A 24,423-nucleotide genomic window follows, 5' to 3' on the forward strand; every position below is an offset into this window, starting at 1 on the left:
GGGTGCCCTTTTAGCGGCGGGAATGACGCGTTGCCTATGGCGGGTAATCCCGCAGTGGTTTACGCACAACGCCGGTTGGCGTTCGCGATGGCTTCTCTTGTGTTGTCGTGCTGACACAGGGCACCAGGCTCTAGAAAGTGCAGAGTACACCAGCTGACCTGAACAAAAGAAGCTCATAACTTTTGGAAACAAATTTTTAAGAAGAATATTCTGCCCAATGAAGGAAGGAGAAAGATGGCGAAATAGGAAGAACAAGAGTTGAGAGACCTTTACAAAGAACCAGATATCGTTGGAATAATTAAAAGCAAGAGAATAAGATGGCTGGGCCACCTCCATAGAAGAAGTGAGGACACCATGCTGAAACAAGTTCTGGAAGGCAAACTCGAAGGCAAAAGACCGGTAGGTAGAGGCGAGGCGCCTAGTTGGTGAGGCCAAAGACCTTCTAGGTTTCGAATGACCACAGGAGTAAGTAAGTATATGGTGTATGGTATCATGGTATGTAAACGTTAAAATGATTAAAATTAAGCATAAATTAGCCTTTTACGAATGTACCTATACATAATTAGCGTTGAAGAAAAAAGTAGGGGGGAGACTAAAGAATTAGAAGGGATACTTATAAATATCGGGGGGAGTTGTAGCTTTCGGTGGCTGGCATCCCAGTTATTTAACATTCAAGCGTATTTCATGAAGTTAACAGGTGAATTTCCATCTTTGATAGCAATGTTTTTATATCTAAGGATAATATAACTTCCTCCATAAATAATTAGTCTTAAAATGTTTGCGTCCTACGCAATTGGGACTACATTTAGTCCTTTCATGACGGAAGATTTGAAGTCACCATATAATAGATGTGTATTGTGACATGTGCGATTTGTAAGTATTTTAATGCCAATTTCGACATGTCGGTATGAAATATAGTCTTCGCCGTGGCTCTAACACCAAAAGACCTTGCCGAACAGTTTCATCTTTACTTTGTAAGGGTAAACATTACCACGTAAAAGTACGCCACCAATAACACTGGTGACATGATGCCCACCAAATGTCCGATACGACAGCGACTTGATTTCAACTATGATGAAATATATTGACTTTTATACAAAAATCCTGATAAATGCTGTTTCAATTATTTTTAACCATTTTTATATGTACAACAGTTGCGTGCTCTAAGAACTTTTCACCGATGCAGCAGCCAATAGTTCCAATAATATTCAGTCCATTTATGACACGGATTTTTCACGGTGAACTAATGAGAAAAGAGGCAGTTAATCTTCGTTGAATTGTCCAAAATCGACACGCAGTATTTTATGTGAATGGGAGCTAAGTTCCGGTGGCTCGTCTGACCGAAAGCGTAATGAAAGGAACGAACCGTGGTGCTCGTCAAGCGAGCAATTAGTACAGCCATTATTCTTGCATAATTCATTGATCACAATCAACTACCTACTCAAAGGGCATGAATGCATGCTTCACATAATTCAAAATTCCTCGCGTTGCAAAAGTAAAGATGACTTGGGTCTGCTCTTCAAAATCTTAATATCCGAGATAATCGAAGCGAGATTTTTACTGCACATTATTGGGACAGTAACAATGAGGAAGACATTATGTGGAAATAACTTTGGGACTCGATAATCAGGATAAATCAACAGGAAACACCAATTACATTAGGACGAACTGTCAAACGATATTATCAATGAAATCAATACCCTATAAAAAAGCTTGCTCCACAAAAATCAGTCCCATTGGCAGCTTTAGATGCCCTTTGACGTTGTTTACATTTTAATAAGACATGTATCACACAAATAAATACGAGTGATCGCAAAAAATAACTGCCACAATCTTCCACAAGAGAGTAGTACTTTTGGCCTCATAACAACATACAGTGGCGAATGATCTTAGATCATAGCTAAGTGATAGAATTTTAAGATGCTATCAATTCCCGGAGAAAAATATACCAGCCTGAGTTTTGAATAACAATTGCCACGAGTAAATGAAATGAATAGGATTTCTAGACGCTAATACGATGGAGTGGAATCCCCCATCAAAACGAAAATGTTCATTACCGTCATTTTTCCAGCGTTATTTTAAGAGATTTTTATATTATGAGCTGCTGCCATTGAGAGCTAATTTCCACATCGATCATTCAAGGCTTATATGACTCAATAAAATCACCTGTCATTACCTGAACGAAGACCGTCATTTCAAAGTCCACATTGAAGAATTGGAAAGTCGATGAATTTTCTTCGGTGGAGGGGTGACTTGAATCACCAAAGGATGATAAAGGTGATTTGATCAAAAGGGACTAAAAAAATTCACAGGAACTAATTGACATTGATCAACTGCAGAACACCTCGATGCAATTCGTGTTCTATCTGAACACATAAGAAAAGCGCGTATTACGAAATCAATCATGAGTGATTTTTTTCATCCTTTCACGCCAGCTCTCTGTAACTTACCCTCAGTCGAGCCAACTCATCCATTCTGCAGCAAGATAAACACGCAGTTTCAACGAAAGGTGCAGGGAGCACTCTCTCAATCTGACAGCCATTTCTTTCACTGACTCGACAAAGACATTCATCAGCCGGTTTCAACATGTCATTAATAGAATAAATTCCCCGTAAACCGAGCGATAACGAAGTAAATCCATGAATAATTCTTCCTAAATCGCTTAATTCGATGTTACATAGTAATGAACGCTGGCTAAAAAATTCACCTTGTTCTTTGTTCACCTGTACATTAATTGCATGATGTGATTTCACCAACATACCGTCGAAAAAGGTCGCAACATTGATTAAAATCTATATTGACCCAAGATCCAAGATAATCCAAGAAAATCTCACGCAGAATAATTGCATTCTTCAATCCTAATTGGCACATAAAGGTTTCATGAGAATGAAGGGATGAATTTATTTTATTGTTTTAACTATTATATGATCTGATTTACTTGTAATACATGTAATGTTTGTAACAAAAATGATATGCTTCGCGTTTTGTTAACTCAACAATTGTGACGAAACGTCAGTGGATTCTCCGCCTTCGACCATAAACAATCAGCATTCGCAGAACAATAACCTACATACTAAAACATCGCAGGAAAAAAAAAATGATTTCCAACAGTTTTGAACCTAATTTAAATCTGATCTAAATTTTGAAAACGGATTCAAATGAAGAGGAAATTAGTGCGTCAAACCTGTTGGAAATCAGTGTCAAATCTGATGGAAATCAGTTTTTTTTTGCTTGGATATTATTACAATCAATCATTCTTAACTATTATCGTCAGCATTTATCACCTAAGTAAGTCTAAAAATGATGGGAAAAATATTTTCAATAGTTACAAAAAAAACTACATCTAAAATTGGTTTCACTAGATGAAAATGAACGTAAAATAAAACTTATATAAATTATTCAGCTTAATAAAACCAATTGTCTGTTTCCACACACTTTTATTTGAACCTACCATGGTTTCGGCAACTTGTGCCATTACCAAGGTCTATATATATCCTTCGTCTTGATAATAGCACAAGTTGCCGAAACCATGGTCGGTTTAAATAAAAGTGTGTGGAAACAGACAAGTGGTTTTATTAAGCTGAATATCAAAGATTTCCACCGTATCACGCCGGAAACTGTATCTTTTATATAAATTATACGCAGTTAAACATAGGGATTATGAAATCAAACCTGGGTAACTGAATTCTATCCAACGACTATGGTTAGAGAACCGTACATTTTTAGCGAATGAAGTGATGTATTCATAATAATCGGCGGATCCTAGGTAAAAGGTTTGATACAATAAGTTTTTAAAGTTTAATTTTGAAACTTGACCATATTTTATTAACAATGTCCATGATTTAGTGAGTATAATTTTAAGAAAAAAAGGGGATAAAATATGTAATGGAAACGGAAAACAATCAGCACTTTTAACTGAGCGGCGCTTCTAAAAATTGCAAATTTTAAATAACTCAAGATACATGAAAGTGAGACTGTTGGTTTTTTACACCATAAAAGATTTTTTTTAATCCAACAGATTCCACCAAATTTAAAAAATAGGTCGAGATAAGCCGTGATTCGCATAATGACTAACGAGAAATTTTGAGAACCTGCAAATACAGCTCAATGATTTCAAAAACAAATTGGAGTAATTTCAATGGTTGTAAAGATCAATAAAGACGATTTGTGTGGGAAAAGAAGCGTACCGAAGAATGAAGAGGAGAAAAAGAATTCTGGAGCACCATACAAAGAGAAGGATAGGCCATCTCATAACACATTGCAATTACGTGACGAATGTTGTGGAGGATAAAATTGAAGGAAGAGTTCCTCGACGTAGTCGGAGAGATAAGTACCTATTTGGGGCATAAAGGACTCAGGGAAGAGAAACATCAGGGAATGGAAGGAAGTATTTTGGGAATGGAAGAAAGAGAACGATACAATATACACTCTGACAGCAACCGATCGCCATGAAGCTACAGAATATATTTATTTTTGATACTAGTTAAAATATTTAACCAAAGTTATGGTCAGTTTAATGACATAGTTATATTGCGAATACCATCGATGCAGTAGTCCTAGTTTTCATATTTAATTCAGAATATACCAATCATAGGATTTCAGTACCATGAATAAATAGAGGATTGTGTAGAGTTTGGGCAGTAAAGAAATCCTTCTTGAAGTAAAACGTTTTATGATCTTCCTAAATTAAATATCCTCCCCAAACTTTAATGAATACCTTTTGATATAATTTTTATCTAAAAACCAAAATAAGCCAGTGACACCTACTTCAGTGGGGTAAGTATCTTGGGAAATATAAATACATAAAATATCATGCGAAAGAAAGGAAGACAGGGTTGCAATTTTAAGATTTAAGAACTATGAATTAATGGACGATTGTGTAGAGTTTGAGCAGAAAAGGAAACCCTCCCGAACTAAAATATTTCTTATGATCTTCATCTACATAATACCCTGCGAGCCACCTCTAGGGTGTTTGGCAGGGGGAAAATTCTTCTATCTTCCTACATTGAATGTGACACTTCAAAACCAAATGTATTTACGTGAGCGTACTTTGATTGAAAGTTTTGTCTAAAAACCATGCAAATCCACAGGGCCGGCTCAAGGAAAAATACTTTCCCGGGCAAACTGCTGTTGTCTCTCCTACCGGAGGATTACCATTTGAAGTGGGGGTCGGGGAACCTCCCTTACATTTTGGGCGTTTGATCTTCATCGTCCCGGGCAGTCGCCCGGGGCCGGCCGTGCAAAGCCAGTGACACCTTCCTCACTAACAAGTTTCTTTGAAAGCGCGAGTGAAATTTTCCACCACTTCTTTCTATATTTTAAATCTTCTAAAAGTCTAAATTTATTAGATATTTTCAGTATACTTGACAAGAATCATGAGGATTTCATTAGTAAACGTAGTAAATAAAATTTTAACAGATCTCCACTGCTCCTGGACGAATGATAATATTAATGCGTGGAATAACGCAATATTAAAAACGATCCGCGATACAATGAAGTGGGTTGCAATATGCTGAGAACCGTGACGATGCATGAGACGGGATGCATAAAATCCAGTGCGCTCACCGAAATCACACACCTACTCGCAATGAAGAGGCGAGATTTCTTCTCAGGGCTGTTAAGTAAAGCGGAAGAACAATTAAGATGAATCGTCACGGACAGAGGGTTTGAATGGAAAGCCACAAATGTGAGTGCAAGAGCATTTGGGCTTACTCGTGTATGTCGATGCGGGGTATAAAACCTTCCACGGCACCCACGTCAAATCAGTCCAGGCCCAAGAAGCACCTCCGACAACACCCGATCACCATGAAGCTACTGGTAAGATCACCATCCGAGAGGTATACTCATACGGAGCATTGAAACCGGCATTGCGAATACTATCGATTCAATTGTCCCAGTTTTCATATTTAATGCAAATAATATTTCTATTTTTTGGTGGTAGTTAAAATATTTTCAAATAAAGTTCCGATTAGTTTTAAATGGTTTAAAGATATTGAGGAAAGAAGACGAGAGAAGATTGGAGGCATTCGAGATGTGGGTATGGAGAAGATTGGAGAGGGTAAAATGGACGGAGAGGAAAAGGACGACGAAGTGCTGGACATGGTGGGTGAGGAGAGGCAGCTTTTAGATGAGATACGGAGGAGACAGAAAGTATGGATGGAGTTGGTGCTTAGCGGGGAGGGATGTTGAAAATGGTGTTAGAGGGGAGGATTAGGCCTTACAGTGAATTAAAGAAGGCAGTGCTGGAGGGAAAGGGAGGCTCCCAGATCATTTCTTGAATACTCAATGGAAACCTACCTCAATCAGTAGAATACTATAATAATACTCCATCACCTACTCCCACCAAGCACGTAGCCAGACATCGCTTCGAGGGGTGCCTGGGAGGTTGCCTACGATGATATTATGCTGTCGAATCCCACGCATCGGATAACTAGTATACATAAGATTTAGTCAGCTCTATTTTTCGCTTGCATTATACTGAACCTTAAAATTCATATTTCGTTCCTGGCAGACATTATCACATGTAATTATGCAATGGTTTGAGGCGTTACTTGATGGAACACCTTCATAACTCTCGGGGAAGACGAAAACTTAGCTAGTTCCACGGTACTTTATTCTTTTGCGACCGGTTTCAATACAGTTCATATTCTTCTGGCATCCTCCGTATGAGTATACTTGAAGAAGATAATAAACTGTATTGAAACTGGTCGCAAGTGAATAAATTATTGTGGAACTAGCTAAGTTTTATCCTTTCCTGGCAAATGTAATTGTATCTGAAATTGGAGTGCCAGAAGATAGATGGCGTCCTCAGCAGATGTATCGCGGGTAGTCTCCACAAGGGAAAATATGTCGGTGGTCCCTAAAGCCCCCAGAGTTATCTTCCCCGGGCCTAGTGCCTGATGCCCACTAGCATTAGAAGTCCCATTTACAAGGGGTCGTCACACCTGCAGACCACACATCAAATTAGGAATATATATTACGCGAGACGCAAAAATTATTTTAAAAATATGATTTATATTGAAAATATTTTCAGGTTTTTAAGCAGTAAATATGAGCTAATGGGCATCTTTAATGCTTATGGTCCCCATTAAGTGTTCTTGATTACGTAATAGTGGTAAAGGTTATAGTAATTTCGTATGAAATATCCAAATTAAATTTTCACCCAAGGTTGGACCATAGAGTAAGTATATACGTTTATACTTACTCTATGGTTGGACTCAATGGTACATTTTCCTTTAATCTTGTCATCAATTGCACCCCGGTTAAACAAAATATCTTTTATGGACGCAAAAAGAGTAAGATTTTATTTCTTGAATTGTAGACGCTCAACATAGTTTTGATATTGGCATAAATTATATCCCGGTCGAACAAAGATATTTTACGCAAAAAGCGTAACATTTTATTTCTTGAAAAGCAGACTAGAGAATGCATTTCTTGAAGTTCTATAGTCAATGAAATGAAGTTGGTAGCAGTGGTAACAGGTTGTGCATTGTATTTTCGCAGCCGTGCACTCTTCCCCTGCTGGCATTATTTGCCTTCTCGTCCTGCGAGGAAGTGGCCAAGGAAGCGGAGGGCAAGGACGCCAAGAAGCAGGGCAAGAGGGGTCTGTTTGACCTGGGTCACGGAGGAGGTCATGGGCTCGGAGGCGGGTTCGGGGCCGGATTCGGCGGAGGCAGTCACGGAGGCGGACATGTGCAGACGGTGACACTCACCAAGGAGGTGCCTTATTTCGTGCCCAAACCATATCCCGTGCACGTGGAGAAGAAGGTGCCCTACCCAGTGCCACACCCAGGTGAATATATATACGTAATATAATAATCGAAGCAAAATATACGCTCCTTCATACACTTCATCTTGGAACTACACAAAGGAGGCCCCAGTACGTCCCTTGAAAGCCTTAATTTTTTTCATCTTTATAACTACGAAAACAGCGAATTATGGATTATTGATACTTCGATAAATATTTGTATGGACTCCGATTGGGTAGTCTTTTGCAGAGAAATTTCGAGAAGAAGTTGAAAAATATTGTACTTCTTAACTTTATTGCGTATGAAATTAAAAGTCTTGCCTATATAGCGGGGATATGCAACTTAGGGCGTTCACAAACAACCATTCCCTGGATAGGGACAACGCGCCGAGGCGGGACTCGAACCTGCGCTCTTCTGTTCGGTAGGTGAGAACTTAAATCCTCCGCCACCGAGGCCAGAACTTTATCTACATCTACTTACTACCCCGCAAGTCGCCTAAATAGGCGCTTGGAGGGGTGTGTTACGAAACTAGCCCTTATTAAAACAAACTAAATTAAATTATTTAAAAAAGTGCGCATTGGATATATTTGACCACTGGGTCCAAGCTAGAATATATTTGAATCCTTCATTGAACAGAGGAAAAACTAATTCACATACCTATCCGTACGACAAAGTATTTCTCTTATTTTATCGTTTTTGTCGGACCGAAAAATATGGCGAAGTTCCAAGATGACGTTCACCTTATGTCTCTTGAAAATATATATTTTCTTTATGCTATTACTTGGCTCACTTTGCACTGGGTTTTCAAAAATTTCCATAAGAATTATGATTTAATTCTTTCCCGGAGAACAATTTACGTAAATTCTTCTCGGGAATTCATTGAAATGTAAACATTCACCCTGAATGCGATGGATTATATTCGCCCGTTGAAACGTTGGTGATGTACAACGGTTTAAACCGTTATTAATACCGGGAAGACCCCAAGTCCGTCAGAGCATAGAGTAAGTATATTTTTACTTTATGGTTAGAGTTCTTGCTGTAGCGAGAAAAAGCGTTGAAAAGTTATAAAATTTTATAGTCTCTATCATATAGAATATAAATCTCGGTTAACAGTCCTATATTTTATTTTTCCCCGTGAAATACGTATCGCCCTAACGTTAGTGTCGCGACTTTCGACTTTTGCCAAGTAGTTTAAATGGTTACCCGGTTGGTTAAACTGCACATTTAGAGTCCGAATGGATAATTCTCTAACGTTACATTCCTGACCTTACCATTGAAGCAGTTTGTAAAAAAAATCAACCCATACTACCTATATCGCGATGTTTATATTTTCACATGAGGAGCCAAACCATGGAATAAATTTCAACAAGTTATTCGGAGTTGTGCATGCGCAGCGTAACTCATGAGGCGTGTGACGCTATTAGTTCAGGGAAAGCACCTCATGGCTCCTAACGAAATTTTTTTGATGCTGGGACGCAACGCAGTCATTGTTTAAATACTCAAATCCTTATGACTTCACAAAATCAATAGACTAATTGGAAAATTTGTCACTCATACAACTTTCAAGATTTTCCGGAATATTTCCTAAAGAAAAAGAATAAACCTTGTCAGACACGGAGAAAATTTTAAATTTCAAAATGATTTTTAGATATATAGGAGCATCACCATTTCACGTCAAGTTCGGAGTGGGATTTTAAAAGTCGAAAATCCACCTATAGTTATAACATATAGTTATCAGTTATAGATGAGGAAAATTACAACGAAAATGATTTGTCCTAATTTATTAAAAATATTTCATGGAATTCCATGAATTTCCATCTAAAGTTAAATTCTCCAACTTTCTAGGCTTTCCAGAGGAGTGGCCACTTGTGTTAGGTCCAGTATTTACTTTTGATACTAATTTGCCGTGGAAAAACCAATTAATGGGTGTATTTGTTTGCTTACACGATGAAACTATAAACTTACATGATACAAATCATCTTCTAATTATTCTGAGGAAATTAATTATTACCATTGATTTATTCGATCTTTTATTACCGCCGGGGACGCAAGTTTTGCCATGAGAAAATCCCATTGGGGTGAAATTTGGGAGTGATTCTTAAAATGCAACGAATAATATTTCCTATATTCAAAATTATCGGAGTAAATTCGTTATCATCGTTGGGGGGGTTGACACCCCTAATCATTGCTATTCGGTTTCCAGTGATTGAACACTAGAACTAATTATCAAGCCGCAGCTTCTCCTAAACACTTACGAAGCCGTAGCTTCTCCCGTACTCTTGTGCTATTTACGCCTTTGAACTGCGGAAGAAATATCATAAATATGATCGTAGAACAACCGCAAATGACGTGAAGGAAATTTTTTTCGGAAAAGAAACAGTTTCTACGAGATTAGTATCAAACCAATATGCAAGAGAACGTACCACTCCATTCAAAAATTCCAACAACATAATACTGCCTCATCGAGTCACTCTTCTATGAGTGTTTCCTATGGCTTTCCTTCTTCTAGTTCTTTAAAGTAGTCTATTGTTGCCTAAGTTCATTATTCGATGAATTATGTCAAAAAAAGAAAAGACAAAAAAAATGTAAAAATGATAAAAATTTGCTACTTGTAATGAAAAAATGATTAAAAAGGAAAAAGACAAAATTCTAGCAATCGCGAAAAATATATCTACTTACTTATTTTATCATTAATGTTTTTCCCCAATAAATATTCTAAATGTAATTTAATAATGTGAGTCCTGCTGCACCCACCGTTTTTAGTTACGTATCACTTGCTGAAAACTTATGCAATCGTCTCGAAAGTTTCAAAGTGTAAGACGTTTTCATTCTCAACATTTGCCAGTGTATCAAATTTAAAAACTTTACCCATGCATTTACTCTCATGTATTTTTGTTTTTATTTTTAGAAGAAGGCATTTGTGTGCAAGGGTCTACTCTTCATACCATGAAAACTTCGTGGTGATAAGTTTCTCAGGAGTTATACTTAAACAAAAAGGAACACTCAAATACGACCGGTCGAAGAGAGGTGTTACGTTCCCTTGAACTCAAAAATTAAATTAAAGTCCAGAGGAAAAATCATTCATCTCAAGCAGGAGTGAAATCATGATACTCAAAATAAACTGATTGGTGTAACCGGTAGTCCATCGGTAGTTCTCATATCAAATCGATTTTTATGCCGCATTAGCGGCCGCGTTGTTGAAGTGCAGCCGGATTTATTCCACTATATAATAACATTTAAGTGCGCATTACGACACAGTATCGGTCTAAAGCGGAACAATGAACATGATCATTTCGACTTCTGGCATAATTCAACGGACAGCATTACATTATCCCGTCCTCTCAAGTCCCAAAATAACCACAGGAGAGAATAAACGCTAACTAAATATGTAACTGGGAAATCACTCAGCACGAATTTGAAGTAAGTACTACACCGATCCGAAAACATACTGCACCGATAAAAGATCGTTTTTGACATATCTCCAAGCACTTTAAAAGTAATATTAAACGAATTCACTTTTCTCGTTCCTTTTTATGGTACCTAATTCATTAATCTATATTCTCGATATCGTCAAACATGTAATTGTTCATAAACAGCAACGCTTTATAACTTTTCCAACTAGAAATTGATGGCATATATTTGAAAGCGGCATGAGATACGCCATGACATTTATGAATTTTCCATTTTTCACGTGAGTATTTTTAAAACATGTTAATTTCAATTCACGGTGGATGTTATATGTTGATAAACTTTTCTTATTATCATTCAGTTCCATACCCGGTTGACAAGCCGTACGCCGTGCACATCCCGAAACCGTACCCTGTTCCAGTTGACAAGCCTTACCCCGTCACCGTTGAGAAGCCAGTTCCCTACCCCGTCCACGTTCCAGTCAAAGTACCCGTAGCTCATCCTTACCCCGTGGCCGTGCACAAGCCTTACCCCGTCGCAGTGCCTAAGCCAGTGGCTGTCCCTGTCCCTCACCCTGTCACCATCAATAAGCCAGTACCGGTCTTCGTCCATGGAAGCGGGCAACACGGAGGCGACGCATCTTTCGGACACGGAGCTGGGCAACAAGGAGGCTTCGGTGGAGCTCACGGCGGTTTCGGTGGTGCTCACGGGGATATCGGCGGAGCTCACAGCGGTTTTGGCGCGGGTCTCGGAGGAGCTCACAGCGGTTTCGGCGCTGGTCTGAGCGGAGCTCACGGCGGTTTCGGCGCGGGTCTCGGAGGAGCTCACAGCCGTTTCGGCGCTGGTCTCGACGGAGCTCACGGAGATTTCGGCGGAGCTCACGGCGGTTTCGGCGCATCTTTCGGAGAGGTACAACATGGCGGTTTCGCGGCTAAGTCCCACGGAATCGGAGGGTACCACTGAATTAATTGAAGAAAATGACGGGAACAGGTAGGGCAGAGGAGGCTTGGTTGTAAAAAAGAACGTGGAGACATCACTACTTTTTTTGAAGCCGGTTTGATGGAAGGCACACAGAAGATGAAATTGGACTCAGGACACCGAACGAGGAAACCGCAAGCTGCTACTCGAAGCCGGTGGTCAGCAGCTCCGACGCATCACATATCCACACTTCAAGTCCCAACGCACGTGCCCCACACACCTTGAGTGATCGCATAGAGACAATCTACCGTGTACAATACACATTATGACTATCGCCGTATCGCAAATCCAGAGGATGAAGGTGAAATGGCTATTCTGACAAGGTCCACTGATAAACGAACTTGAAATGTATAACGACATAATAGAGAGAATTCTTAAGGTGTTTTTTTTTACCATCGACTCGAAAGCTGTATCATATATAACGTTGACACTCAAGCTAAATGCGGCTTATTAATTTACAATGGCTTAACTTCAATAACAACAAAATAATCTTCTCCATCCGTCAATGCACAGTGTTACCGGACGCGATCGAAAGATGTCTCGCGGCACATATTTATGCCTGTACGCCTGATTTGATAATAAATGCTACAAAATTATCGACATTATTTTTTTCATTTTGACTCAATTGCCGAAATTACTTCACTTAAAGCATACCATCAAGGTGCAATATAGAGAATAGCAATTTAACGATATGGAAATGTTTATGTGACTCTAGGACTCCATCCGTATAATTTCACAATAGCGTGAAATGGAGAGAAATATAGACAGATTAATAACAACAACAAATATTATCTGCCGTTACAAAGATAACTTCACACCATATTCCACTGGAAATAGAATTGGATACAAAAGGTGTCATTAGTAATGATCACAGGTTGAAAAATTCTCATTTCATTCTTTCGTCAGCGGTCATGCTTCAACTAAAAAAACTCAAGGTTACGGGTGCATTGAGGCATTTCTTAAGCACTCATGATATAGAGTGAGAGTATGATAATAATTTTACGGCCTAAGTGGAATTGGTGAAATGTAGTTTCTGCTCGTAAGGACTTATCAGGTGTGATAATCTAATTGGATTTCCAGAACCATAATATCGCAAATCACATCTTTTGTCAGCCGATGTTCTAAGTCAGGGGTCTCCTAACTGTAGGCCAGGGTTCACATCCGGCCCGACATTTAATTTCATCCGGTCCGCCTAACGAATCCCTACGCTTTGGCCTTGAAAAAAATTATTATCGTACAGCTGGCATCGTTTCATTAATTATTCAAAGCTGGGGAATTTTTCAGAGTTATGTGAAATCTAACTATCGAGCAAATTCCTCTGATGATCATTTGAAATCAATTCTTGCAATTGGCTCAAATAATCTCGAGCCTCATTTTAATGACATTTTGAAGTTAAAACGACAGTGTCACACTAATTTGGTTGCATATAACTATGGGCAGGAATCTATTTAGTTCAGTTTTAGACCCTGATTATATGCAACAAGATATTTTTTTAAGAATTTTTCCATGTTTATATTCTAATTTTTGAAGAAATTAACTTATTGGCACCGATTTGATTTTTTATTCCTTTGGCCCACTTAAATGTGGGAAATGTATAGTGTGGCCCTTAAATAAAAACGTTTGGAGACCCCTGTTCTAAGCAGACAACAAATCACTATTAACTCTCCTTCTCAGATGAAGTTGTGGCCCCAATATGCAATATTTGTTATTATCAAACGCTCCTCTTTGGAAAGTTATCTCACTCTACTTTTGTCTTCTTTGGCGTTATCAAATTCAATTAGAACATCTTTACTTTCCACGCAAGCAGCTTCAAATAGCATATGGCGAGGGAGCATATAAGGTGCTCCGGAGTAACTGGGGCATGGTTTTACAATGTGATAGTGAGATATCATTTTCAAAATGTTTTTCTGATAACCCCAGTGAATGCCGAAAATACGTAATGGTTTAACAACAATCGAACTAGCACACCATGTGACTTGAATGTAATTTCTACCAGTAAATAATATTTTATGTTAATATTATTTTCATGGCTCAGTTGGCACCAGTTACCCCACGACTTAGGGGTAACTGGATCACCCCATGGAAAATCCCATTTGAGCACTGCCATTACTATTTTTGTTAACTGGATCTATCAAAGTACTTTAAATGATGAGAAAAAAAATATTGGTTAACACAGCTTCTTTTATTATTATGAATGCTAACAACGTTGCATTAGGACGGTAAGGGAGACCTCACGGATTTTCCTTTCAAAGCACATAGTAGAAGAAGCATCATACCATTAACAGAAACACAAAACAATGTTTCTGTGTTTTCTTTTCCAGAGGTGCATGTTTCGCGTTGTATATTCTGATTAATAGCGCCCATAGGTTTTGGGGGGATTATGACAGAAGGAAGTCTCGTCACAGTTTAATATTTGGCCTGGCTTCCCTTTCAAACTAAGTTTCTGAACGAGATCCGTTATTTTTTCAAAAAATTATTAATTACTCCAGAATTATTTTGGTCACACCGAGATTTCTGAATGCTTTGAGGAAACTTAAATGGATGGGCTATTCCTTTTTTGAAACGAAAAAAACTATTCTGGGCCAGGCCGCAGATTTTGGAATCTGGTATCGAGTTTGTTTAGAACAATGTAACACTGTATAATGTCTAATACCTTTTCACCAGTAATGCCAAAGCAATTTTTTTCCTTAACTTTTATTGCATTGGCAAATTCTTCTTCATCAGCAGCAGAGAAATAAGAAGTCACACACCCACCTCCCTTTCTTGGGCGTTGAGATACGAGTCCTTTCTCCCGAGTTTCAAAAACATTATGTAATACCGTACTCCTAGCAATGAGATAAAATAATGCTACTCCACAAGCAGTTTTTTCCAGTTTTTTTACATCATATACAGCATCTTCAAGATCTTCAATTGAGTAGGTTAGTCCAGCACCCTTTTGAGTTTTCCTTATATTTTCGCACCATTATCTGCAGCTGAGAAAAAAAGTTATGTTAAATGAATTTTTAAGATATTTTAGAGCTAGGTGAAGTTACATACTAAATATATCCGTGAAATTATTATCCGAATTAACTGTTGGGGTAACTGGGTCCGTCATGACCCAGTTACCCCAACACCCTGCCTCAGTTACCCCATTTATTAAAAACTTTTGGCGCAACTGAAACACCCCAATTACTAAAACTACAGGAAGTTTAAGAGTTCTAACAACCACTTACATGTATACAATCAACCTTCATGATTATCCTAAAGTAGTTAATAGTTTGACATTACTCACCACATAACAATGGAAACCAGCTAATCTCACTTAGACAGGTCGTTGATTTGAGAAATCTCCAAACTAAAATTCCACAGCATTCCAAACTCACTTAATGGCTCCAAATGAGGTAAGGCGTGTTTTTCAAGGAAAAAAGAAGGAGAAGTACGTATGCCAACCTGATACACTTAAAATTCCCTTAAATATGCATTTTATTGACTCATGCCCCAATCATCCCATGGTCCCAATGACCCCGGAGCACCTTACGGGCTCCATATTATTAACCATAGGGAGAAAGCAGAGAAAAATAGGAGCGCATTGTGAGACATTTGATTGCCTCAGTGCAGTCCTTTACAGTTCCGGGTAAAAACAAATGCTATTGCATATCCGATTCGCACATATCTCTTATTTCATCGTTTGTGACACCTCTAAAGATTTACTGCGGTTGCAAAAAGGAAATTCTCCTCATCGTTCTGAAATATATAAAAGCATTAAATGCAGACATTATTCGACAAATGTAGAAAAATACTGATTTGGCTAGAGACAATATGACACACATTTAATGATGCTTTCTCTACATAGGAAGTTCAAAATCCAGAATAATATAATGAATCCCAGCTTAATAAAAGTAGGAGTGAAGAGGGTGTGATTAGAAACTTGCTCCATGTAACTTGCCGAAACCGGTAGAATACTTTTAAAAAAGTCATGTGATTATACAAAAATTATGCATCCAAGTTGGAGGGAACGAATATGAGAAGGCAGAACAATAACATAAAATGTACGTGAGTAGGAGAAAACATGCCACTATGAGAATTGGATTGAGAGAAAGAAGCACTTGTCAACAGGAAAGCGCTGACGATAATAGTTTTACGCAACAGCGTGAGGAAAATACTGGTAAAGATACTGGCATGGAATGCAAATGGATACTGGACCATATGGTATGAGGAAACGAAAACTCACATGAATGGAATGCAAATAGACTTCACTCACGCAAAATGTGGAAGAATTCGAGAAAGGATGGGAGTGATTTAGAGGAGTAGCAAAGCCAATGCGAGGAATAATAAACCACAGATAACTGCTATTATTATCAAGCTTTGGCGAGCCTTCACGTTTATTTATTAAACCTTTGGTATAAAGTACCTCATATTTTATACCATCCACTTAGAAAATCAGTTTTCAGAATTTTAAGCAACGATCCATTTAAATAAAGCCATAAATGGCAATTTTGTATTATTGTACTATTGGCAGATACTATGATAAGTTTTCTGTGCAAATTTTTATAGGAACGAAGTCAATTACTCTAGCCCGTACGTATGAATACTCATTAGCTCATAGTTTGCTCGCTTCGTAATGCAAATAAAACATGTTTGCGACGTAGGAACTGATAAAGGATATAAAAACGCTCGAGTAGCATTTTAAAACAAAACATTCCAGCCGAATTCGCCTAAATGTACCACGAGCCGAAATAGCGTCTTTGAGGTATTAAATTATCCAAATTAATAATTATGCAAAAAATACACTCTCGAATGAAAATGAAGATTATGTATGCAGTTAAATTTTTAATATAATAAAGATGAAATTTTTGAAAACACCGGGATATACCAAAAATGACATAGGTAACAGAAATTTTTATCGAAGATGTTACATTTAACTTACATACCTTGAGCATTTCTCGCTAGTTCCAGCCCAAATAGGAGGCATTAAGAGGATTAGAGTACATGAAAGGCAATACGTTGGGCTAAGGAATCTCTGATGAACGGAAAAACTTCGGCAGCACCGATCTGAGTTTATGTATTGGATAACGTAACAGTAACGCAATAACGAAAATTATGGAATTAAATGATGCTGGCAAGGGTGCTAACAGTAATGAGTTCGCTCGAAATTAATTTAATTCAGTCAATTATCCCATATCATTGGTCCTTAAAACCCGATCGATACAGACTTACCTATCAATAAAATCTCATTAAACGGTTTTTATCGGTCAGCATTTTATCCTACAACTTAAGTAAGCGGCTGTTACTTTTTGCCTTCAAGAAGTGAGATTCACTAATGACGCAGATATAGGTGACGAACATCTTCTAAGATCATGGTCAAGACTGAAATTTAAATAGCATTCAGTCCCTTGATGAGCTTAAAAGAGGTAAGTACGTTTCGATGAGATGGGACAAATTTTCAGGAAATCAGCATTTCATCCTACTATTCAAGAAAGCAGATGTTACAATTTTGTCAATAAGAAGCGAGTTTCATTAATGAAGTAGAAATAGGTTACAAACATAACAGTTCGTGGTGAAGAGTGAAATTTAAATAGCTATCAGTCCTTTAAAGGGCATAAAAAGAGTAACCATGATTAATGAGCCGAGACTATTTTTTTTTAGCACGAACAGAGATTTCCCATTTCCCGGCCCTATAAATGCATCTAAAATGCATCGAGGAAATTGTTGCGCTTCAAAATAACCGAAAATTATCCAATGACGGAACTAATTAGGTAAGTTCCGCATGCCAATGTGAGGACTTGGGTAAAGGGTGAACATACTCTCACAACGTTTTCGATTTATGCTTGCCAGCAATGATGTGAATTGGGTCTTCAAAGTTAATTGACACCATATCCAATCTCACTCCCGCCTTGACTGAGAAAATTTTTAATTACATGTCCTTACTTACAGAAACTTTTCACGTTGAAAATTTTGAGATCCAACGTATTAGGCATGACTTTTTTTCAAATTGGAAGACAAAGTTTCTTTACATACACATTCCAACAAATATTCCGCATTGCGTTGGCTCAGGTTTTCCAGGCATCAAAATAATATGCGTATTTGATAGCGATGACAAGTTTTGAAGGCTCATGATACACAGTAGGTGTCACTGTAGGCACTATGAACCTCCTTTCTGAAAATTAACGTTGCCGAATAGCAAAAAGTTCAACGAAATGGCTCGAAATGGTTCGTTTTTCAATACTAAACCCTGATGAATATTTAACACGAAAATTTACGTATATTTCACCGCGTAGATGGTCTGGAATTACAGCAGTGCGATAAAAAAAACGTTTCTCGAGCTTAAGTGCTGCGCCAGAATCCACACGCAGCCGAAACGCCGGCGCCTCGTGTTCTGTGGAGCGCTTTTTGTGGCCAAAAGTCTAATATACGGTGGAATAAGTAGGTGTTTTACTGCTTCACGGTGTATAGTTATTTTTTATATATAAAGAATAAAGAATAAATATAGGGCACGATTTAATTTCACCAACGATAGCTGCAGATCTTGTGAGACACGCTATGAGAAGGAGAATGTCAAATCTTAGGCTCCAAATACAGGTACTATAAAATATTGCGCAAGTTCCCCATTTACCGCTGAAAGCGGCTAAAGAAGTTGAAAGGCTCGAGAATCGGACAACATATAGACTGTGCCTGCCATACGAAAACGGAAAACCTCTTTCTTATGTTTCCGATGCAATAACCCTCTGTACTTTGAATGCACGAAGAAAATTCAGAAAGACAGTGTGTTGACGGCGGTATGAGAGCTATTTTGAAAAAATGTTATTTTATTCGCCTGCAGAATGCATCAAGGAAAGGAATACACGAGATAGATTCAGCTTTTTCTTATTTTTTTAGTCTTCCTACTTTAACATTAAAGGTCTTATTTTTAAATATGGCGAAAAATTGATGCTAAAAAACGATAATAATAGCTCAAGTGTTTTTGACATCAGTTTTTTGATTGTTTTTTAAAACATTTTTAACGAAAAATTGATTCATAGTAGTCATACATAAAATTATATTCAAGGATTAAAATAACTAAGTTTTTCTTGTTCCCGAAGCAGGCAAGAAACCGAAGCAAAAACTTGGCGAATGGCTACGTACTTCAATATATTAATCGATATGCATGGACTGGTTTCATATGACACCTATTATAGGGCCAGATAATGTGTATAACAAGCGAAGATAACGGGGAACGCCAGTTGAGTGAGGGGTAATACGGAGTATAATCGCGGACACGAATTTCGAAACAAGTGATTCTCCGGTCAATTGCGTCAAAAATGTCTAATCAGAGATAAGTACCCTCCCTCGTCCTTTTTCGCAGGTGTGCAATGGAGAGGGCCGGGAAAAGCTAGAATTTAAACCATTCTGAAATTACCTCGGTAAACGCACACATTGAAACAAGTGACATGCAGTGACAAGAGACATTTTTCTCGATCGCAAATTTTCAAAATTCCGTTGTCTCACCCTTCTTGTCATTTTCAGTGGATCGTCACTACTTTATTACGAATTAATTTTCTTAGATCCGGCTAAATTACATCGTCATATTGCCCCTCAAGATACCTCTCAAGGGTCATGGATGCCGACTTACAAAAAATATTGGGGGGGCCAAACCAGGGATCTTGCCCCGGGAAAGGGTCTAGCAGGTTAAGATGGTGAAAAGTGCCCCCCGAGATATTGAAAAATAAAAAATATACACTTAAATTGCATCCAAAATAATATGTTTTCCCAAAGTTTCAGGCCTCAACAATGGAAAATAACCCCACAAACAAATGAAACACAATTTTTAGTCTTTTAACCTACTCACTCTCTCTCACTATTCCATTCCATGTTCAACCCTCACCCCCGCCCTTTCAACCAGTCCTTTTCCTTTCCGATAGATGTCCTCACTGTCACTTGTGTACTTTGGGTATAAATGTATGATGCATGCAAGATCAGTCACCTGACGATGTAACCAAATTACGAAACCCGGGTCGTGCCCATAATTAAATAACAGTGAACCTTACAAAGTTTTATTTCCTTACTTCCAATATGGAGAGGTATCATAAAGTAAAGCCTGAAGTTATTAGTTACGTTTGTTGAAGTTTTTCCAGCTATTGTTGCTACTCTGCAAGAGTTATCTACTTCTAGTAGAGTGATATTGTCTTCAGCTGCCAATCTTTTAGCCTCTGTTGAAAAAGGAGGTTTCCTTGTTTAAATGGTGGTTTGTGAATTCATATTTAGCATCACTCTTCGTCTTTGGAAGTACCTCCAAAAACTTGAAAGTGAAATCTCGTCTGACCTTAAATTTGCTGATGACACGGTCGAACGACTGAAGTATTTGCGTAACCCGTCCGAAAATGAAGATAGCAGCGATATTAAACAATTCTCCTAATTATTTGATAAGGCTGAAAAATATCTCAGGACAATTTTGAAACAGCAATTGTAGTGCCCCGGCAAGGGGGGAAGCAAACAAGAGAGACAACCCCCCATACTTTACTCCTGAGAAATATTACCGTCGAACAGTATTCATGCCTTGCATCGATTCATTTATAACAAGTTTGGTTGACCGTTTCGGGAAAAACAGAGACGTCCTGGAATCTCTAAATTATTTACTCCCAAAAGAATGCAAAACAAAAAATATTCTCACACTGAAACCGCTGAAACTGTCCTACGATAGTCAGTGGTCTGATTGTGATGTCGAGGCAGAGTATATGCTGTGGAATATGAAATGGATGAATGTAAAAATCTGATTTCTCCAAGAAAATCATTCCCGTTCTATACGCCTGCGACAAATACTTCTGCCCTGCCAAACTAATTACTTCAGGTAATTATTTATTTTTATTAACCTAATTAGGCGTACACAATAATATATTGGTAGTTTTGTTTGCTCTAACGATACACATTTTAACAGGTTTTCTTTCAGATACATTATTGAAAATTTTCAATCAATATTATTTATATTGACAAATGCTAAAAAAATATTTGCGGAACATTAAAAGTTAAAAATTAAAATAATTCTTAACTGATTTCTGGTCGAAACTTAAAGATATCAAATGAAAATAACATTTCTTCAACACTATCACAACACTCCTCGCATTTGAACTTAACCGAATCGCATGCAGCCGCATGATACAACGATCTCTTTTCCTTATGGTAGCTGAAGTCCGCCATAACGGATTCCTAAGACACCGCGCCAGGAATGGACGGTGTCTGAAACAAATTTCTTCGGAATATTCCGGAGAACGCGTTGATGGCTATTCTCCATACCCTCAATCAAATATGAGTTGAGGGAAGCTTCCTACAGCCTGGCGGGAATCCGTAGTTGTCCCTATTCCCAAACACGGATAGGATAAAACAGACCCAAACAACTATAGGCCAATATCCTTGACCAGTTGCGTATGCAAGATCATAGAAAGAATGGTGAACTGTCGGCTCGTTTGGTGGTTGGAGCGTCGGAACAAGGCAACATTAACATTTGAAAAAGGTCACTGAAAAACAATACACCTTCACTTCAACGCCTAACGTTACAAACAATTTTAGTAAAAATCAAAATATACTAAGGCAATGAAATAACCTCACATTCAGGGATAATGAAATAAATATTGCTAACTCGAACACATTGAGTAAAAGACAGTTGTGAATCCAATGCATTAATAGGTGCATAAGGAATGAATAGCAATCAGGCAACTAGCTCATACACTGGCATATGAAGCAAAAGGCATTACACTCCAGCATAACCATGCAATACAATTAAACCAAATAGGCAGTCAGAGGCACTTCAACACAATCAGCAAAGGACAGTTGTGACTGCAATATATAAATAAGATTGCCAATAATATGATTAGGGAATTTCTGCATCTACTGACATAACCCAACACAAGGGATGATGAGACCTTCAGTACCTATTGTCACGCCATCCCTCGGCCTATGATCCGATGGGACCGCCTACCATAAGCTATTACCCGGCAGCTCTCGGCAGGCTCCGATCTCTTGAGTCGTGGGATGCTCCACAGTGCCGCGCCCTGAATGCACTTGCACCCCCTGCCTCACAGGACGCACCCGCCGGAACGTACCCGTTTCCTCCCCTGCTCCCTGCGTGGTGCGGTCGCTAAACCCGGCCGACGCACGGGTGCGTTCCGCGTCCGCCCAGACGCGAGAGAAACAGCGTCGCGACTTCCGGACGATCTCCTGAACGCTTTCGCTACGCAGGTCGACGCGCCGTCTGTGCAAACACCTGCCACTCTCCAGCAACAATCTTGGCTGATAGAAATTGGGGCGGGACCCGCCACTCGCCGCTGCGGAGCTGCAGGTTCTCTACCGCAAGAAGAAAGGAAAGGCTTTCAAGCGAGTCTGCGGCGGCAATGATGCGAACCGCTGCCGCATTCCGCAGGCGTAAAAGTGACCAATAACTGCAACGAAACTTCGGGCGACAAACCGAATAAGTACGCGGGGCGAATCCGAAAAAAACATAGCTAACAGCTACCATAACCTGCAAAAGAATTTATAAATATTTATACTAATTTTTTTAATATTATAGGGAAGAGTGAAAACTGATTACCTACTGCAATTTAAGTAAATGTATGGCTTCTTTCATGGGCTGATTTGATTGTTTTTGTGTTTTAGGAACACTGGCTGAGCCTTGTAGGAGGCAAAAAAGTAGAGCACGTTGTTCGGCGGATGCTGGAAAGGTTATTCACCAACAAGATTGCAGCCCAGTTCAACTGGACGGGTAAAAACAGTGAATACCCATTGAAAGACCTGAAGTTATCAAGGTTATTTATAGTAAGTGTAGTTGGTTTTAGGAAAAAAATTCTAGTTTAATCCTTGCTGCAAGGTGGTATAACTTTATTGGTATCATACTTCCACTAAGTTAATTCCCTTGTTTGAAATTCACATTTTTATTACAGGAGCTGTGAGAAGGAACCATAAGACATTGGATGTCACTGACGATGAGATAAACACCATTTGTAGCAATTGGTCCAGGTTCAATAAGGATCGTGATGGATGGCGAGAGTCAAGGCGTAACAAAGAGGCCTTGAACTTCCGTAGTTACAGTGGTTTGTCCCTACATTCCAAACGTCGAACTGTTGCTGATGAAGAAGGGAAAGTGCTTCAGGAGTTGGGGGCTTGCAATACGATACAAGTGGATAATGATGGAGTTGAAAATAATTCTGTAAATTCTAGTGTGTCTTCAGATGAGTCTTGTAATAAATCATCATCTCAAACTGGAATAAGTCAGTCAGAGAGTGATGATAGCTATTCAACCCCACCCACCCCATGTTACGAGAATTTGCCTGAGAAATTTAGTGTGGAGTACGACTCATAATATTCCTACCAATGCTATGACTGAGCTTTTACACATATTGCAGCCATTTCATGAAATTTTGCCCTTGGATGGTCGTACTCCATTGTGCACCCCTACGTCCCCTCACAACTTAACTGCCTGCTGTGGGGGCTTCTTTGCATACCTTGGTGTGAAAGTGAATGTGTTGAAGAGAGTGGCCTCTGGTTTGGTCCCTTGCAAGTATCCCTATGTCAGGAAATCGGCTTCTACATACAGTGACATTTTAACTGTTACTGTTAGTGTTGATGGTTTGCCTCTTTCTGCCAGCTCTACAAAAACCTTTTGGCCTATCTTAGGCATCCTAGATCAAGCTGTTGACAAAGTGCCTTTTGTAATTGGTATTTTTTATGGACCTGAAACTAAGCGAAGTAATTCTAATGAAGTTTTAAAGATGTTTGTAGATGAATGCTTGATACTGCAGTCAGAGGGAATTAAAGCTAATAAAAATACTTATTCATTCCGTGTAAGTTGTGTTGTGGCTGATGCTCCAGCTAGATCATTTGTGAAATGTATTGCGTCTCACAACTCACTCCACGGTTGTGAGAAGTGTGTTCAAGAAGATGTATTTGTGGGTCGAGCTACCTGGCCTTACTCTAAAACCTTGCAGCTGAGGAAAGACTGCACCTTCAAAAATATTGGCTACAAGGATCATCAGCGTGACAAAAGTAGGCTTTCTGATTTGGACCTAGGTTTAGTCACTCAGGTGCCCTTGGATTAAATGCACCTAATATGTTTAGTTGTCATGAAAAGGCTAATCCGCATTTGGGTGGAGAAATGACCAAGACATTGTAGACTGGGGTCAGTTACCCGAGATGAGATTTCCAAAGAGATTAGTGTCATCGTGTAAGTTAATCAAACGACCCCAAAAAGGAGCACTGGATTTACGAATGTAACATGGAGATTAGGCATATACTTATAAAGAAGGAAAAACTATTTGGAGTGGAAATGTTGCAAGATAAAAGATTA

General features: G+C 38.7%; 2 protein-coding genes across 2 annotated transcripts; both read left to right on the plus strand.

Annotated features, from left to right (window-relative positions):
- The first annotated feature begins 5,778 nt into the window (after window positions 1-5,778).
- Window positions 5,779-12,731, plus strand: LOC124153697 (H/ACA ribonucleoprotein complex subunit GAR1-like). The gene is made up of 3 exons (XM_046527017.1): window positions 5,779-5,817; window positions 7,504-7,792; window positions 11,518-12,731. Exons 1-3 carry the CDS (start codon window positions 5,806-5,808, stop codon window positions 12,117-12,119), a joined length of 903 nt encoding a protein of 300 aa, XP_046382973.1. The 5' UTR covers window positions 5,779-5,805; the 3' UTR covers window positions 12,120-12,731.
- Window positions 12,732-23,455: 10,724 nt separating this feature from the next.
- LOC124167123 lies at window positions 23,456-24,175 on the plus strand. Its single transcript, XM_046544954.1, has one exon. The coding sequence runs from the start codon at window positions 23,456-23,458 to the stop codon at window positions 24,173-24,175; it is 720 nt and encodes a 239-aa protein (XP_046400910.1).
- The last annotated feature ends 248 nt before the right edge of the window (window positions 24,176-24,423 follow it).

This window comes from Ischnura elegans, chromosome 1 (genome assembly GCF_921293095.1).
Source record: "Ischnura elegans chromosome 1, ioIscEleg1.1, whole genome shotgun sequence".
NCBI lineage: Eukaryota > Metazoa > Arthropoda > Insecta > Odonata > Coenagrionidae > Ischnura > Ischnura elegans.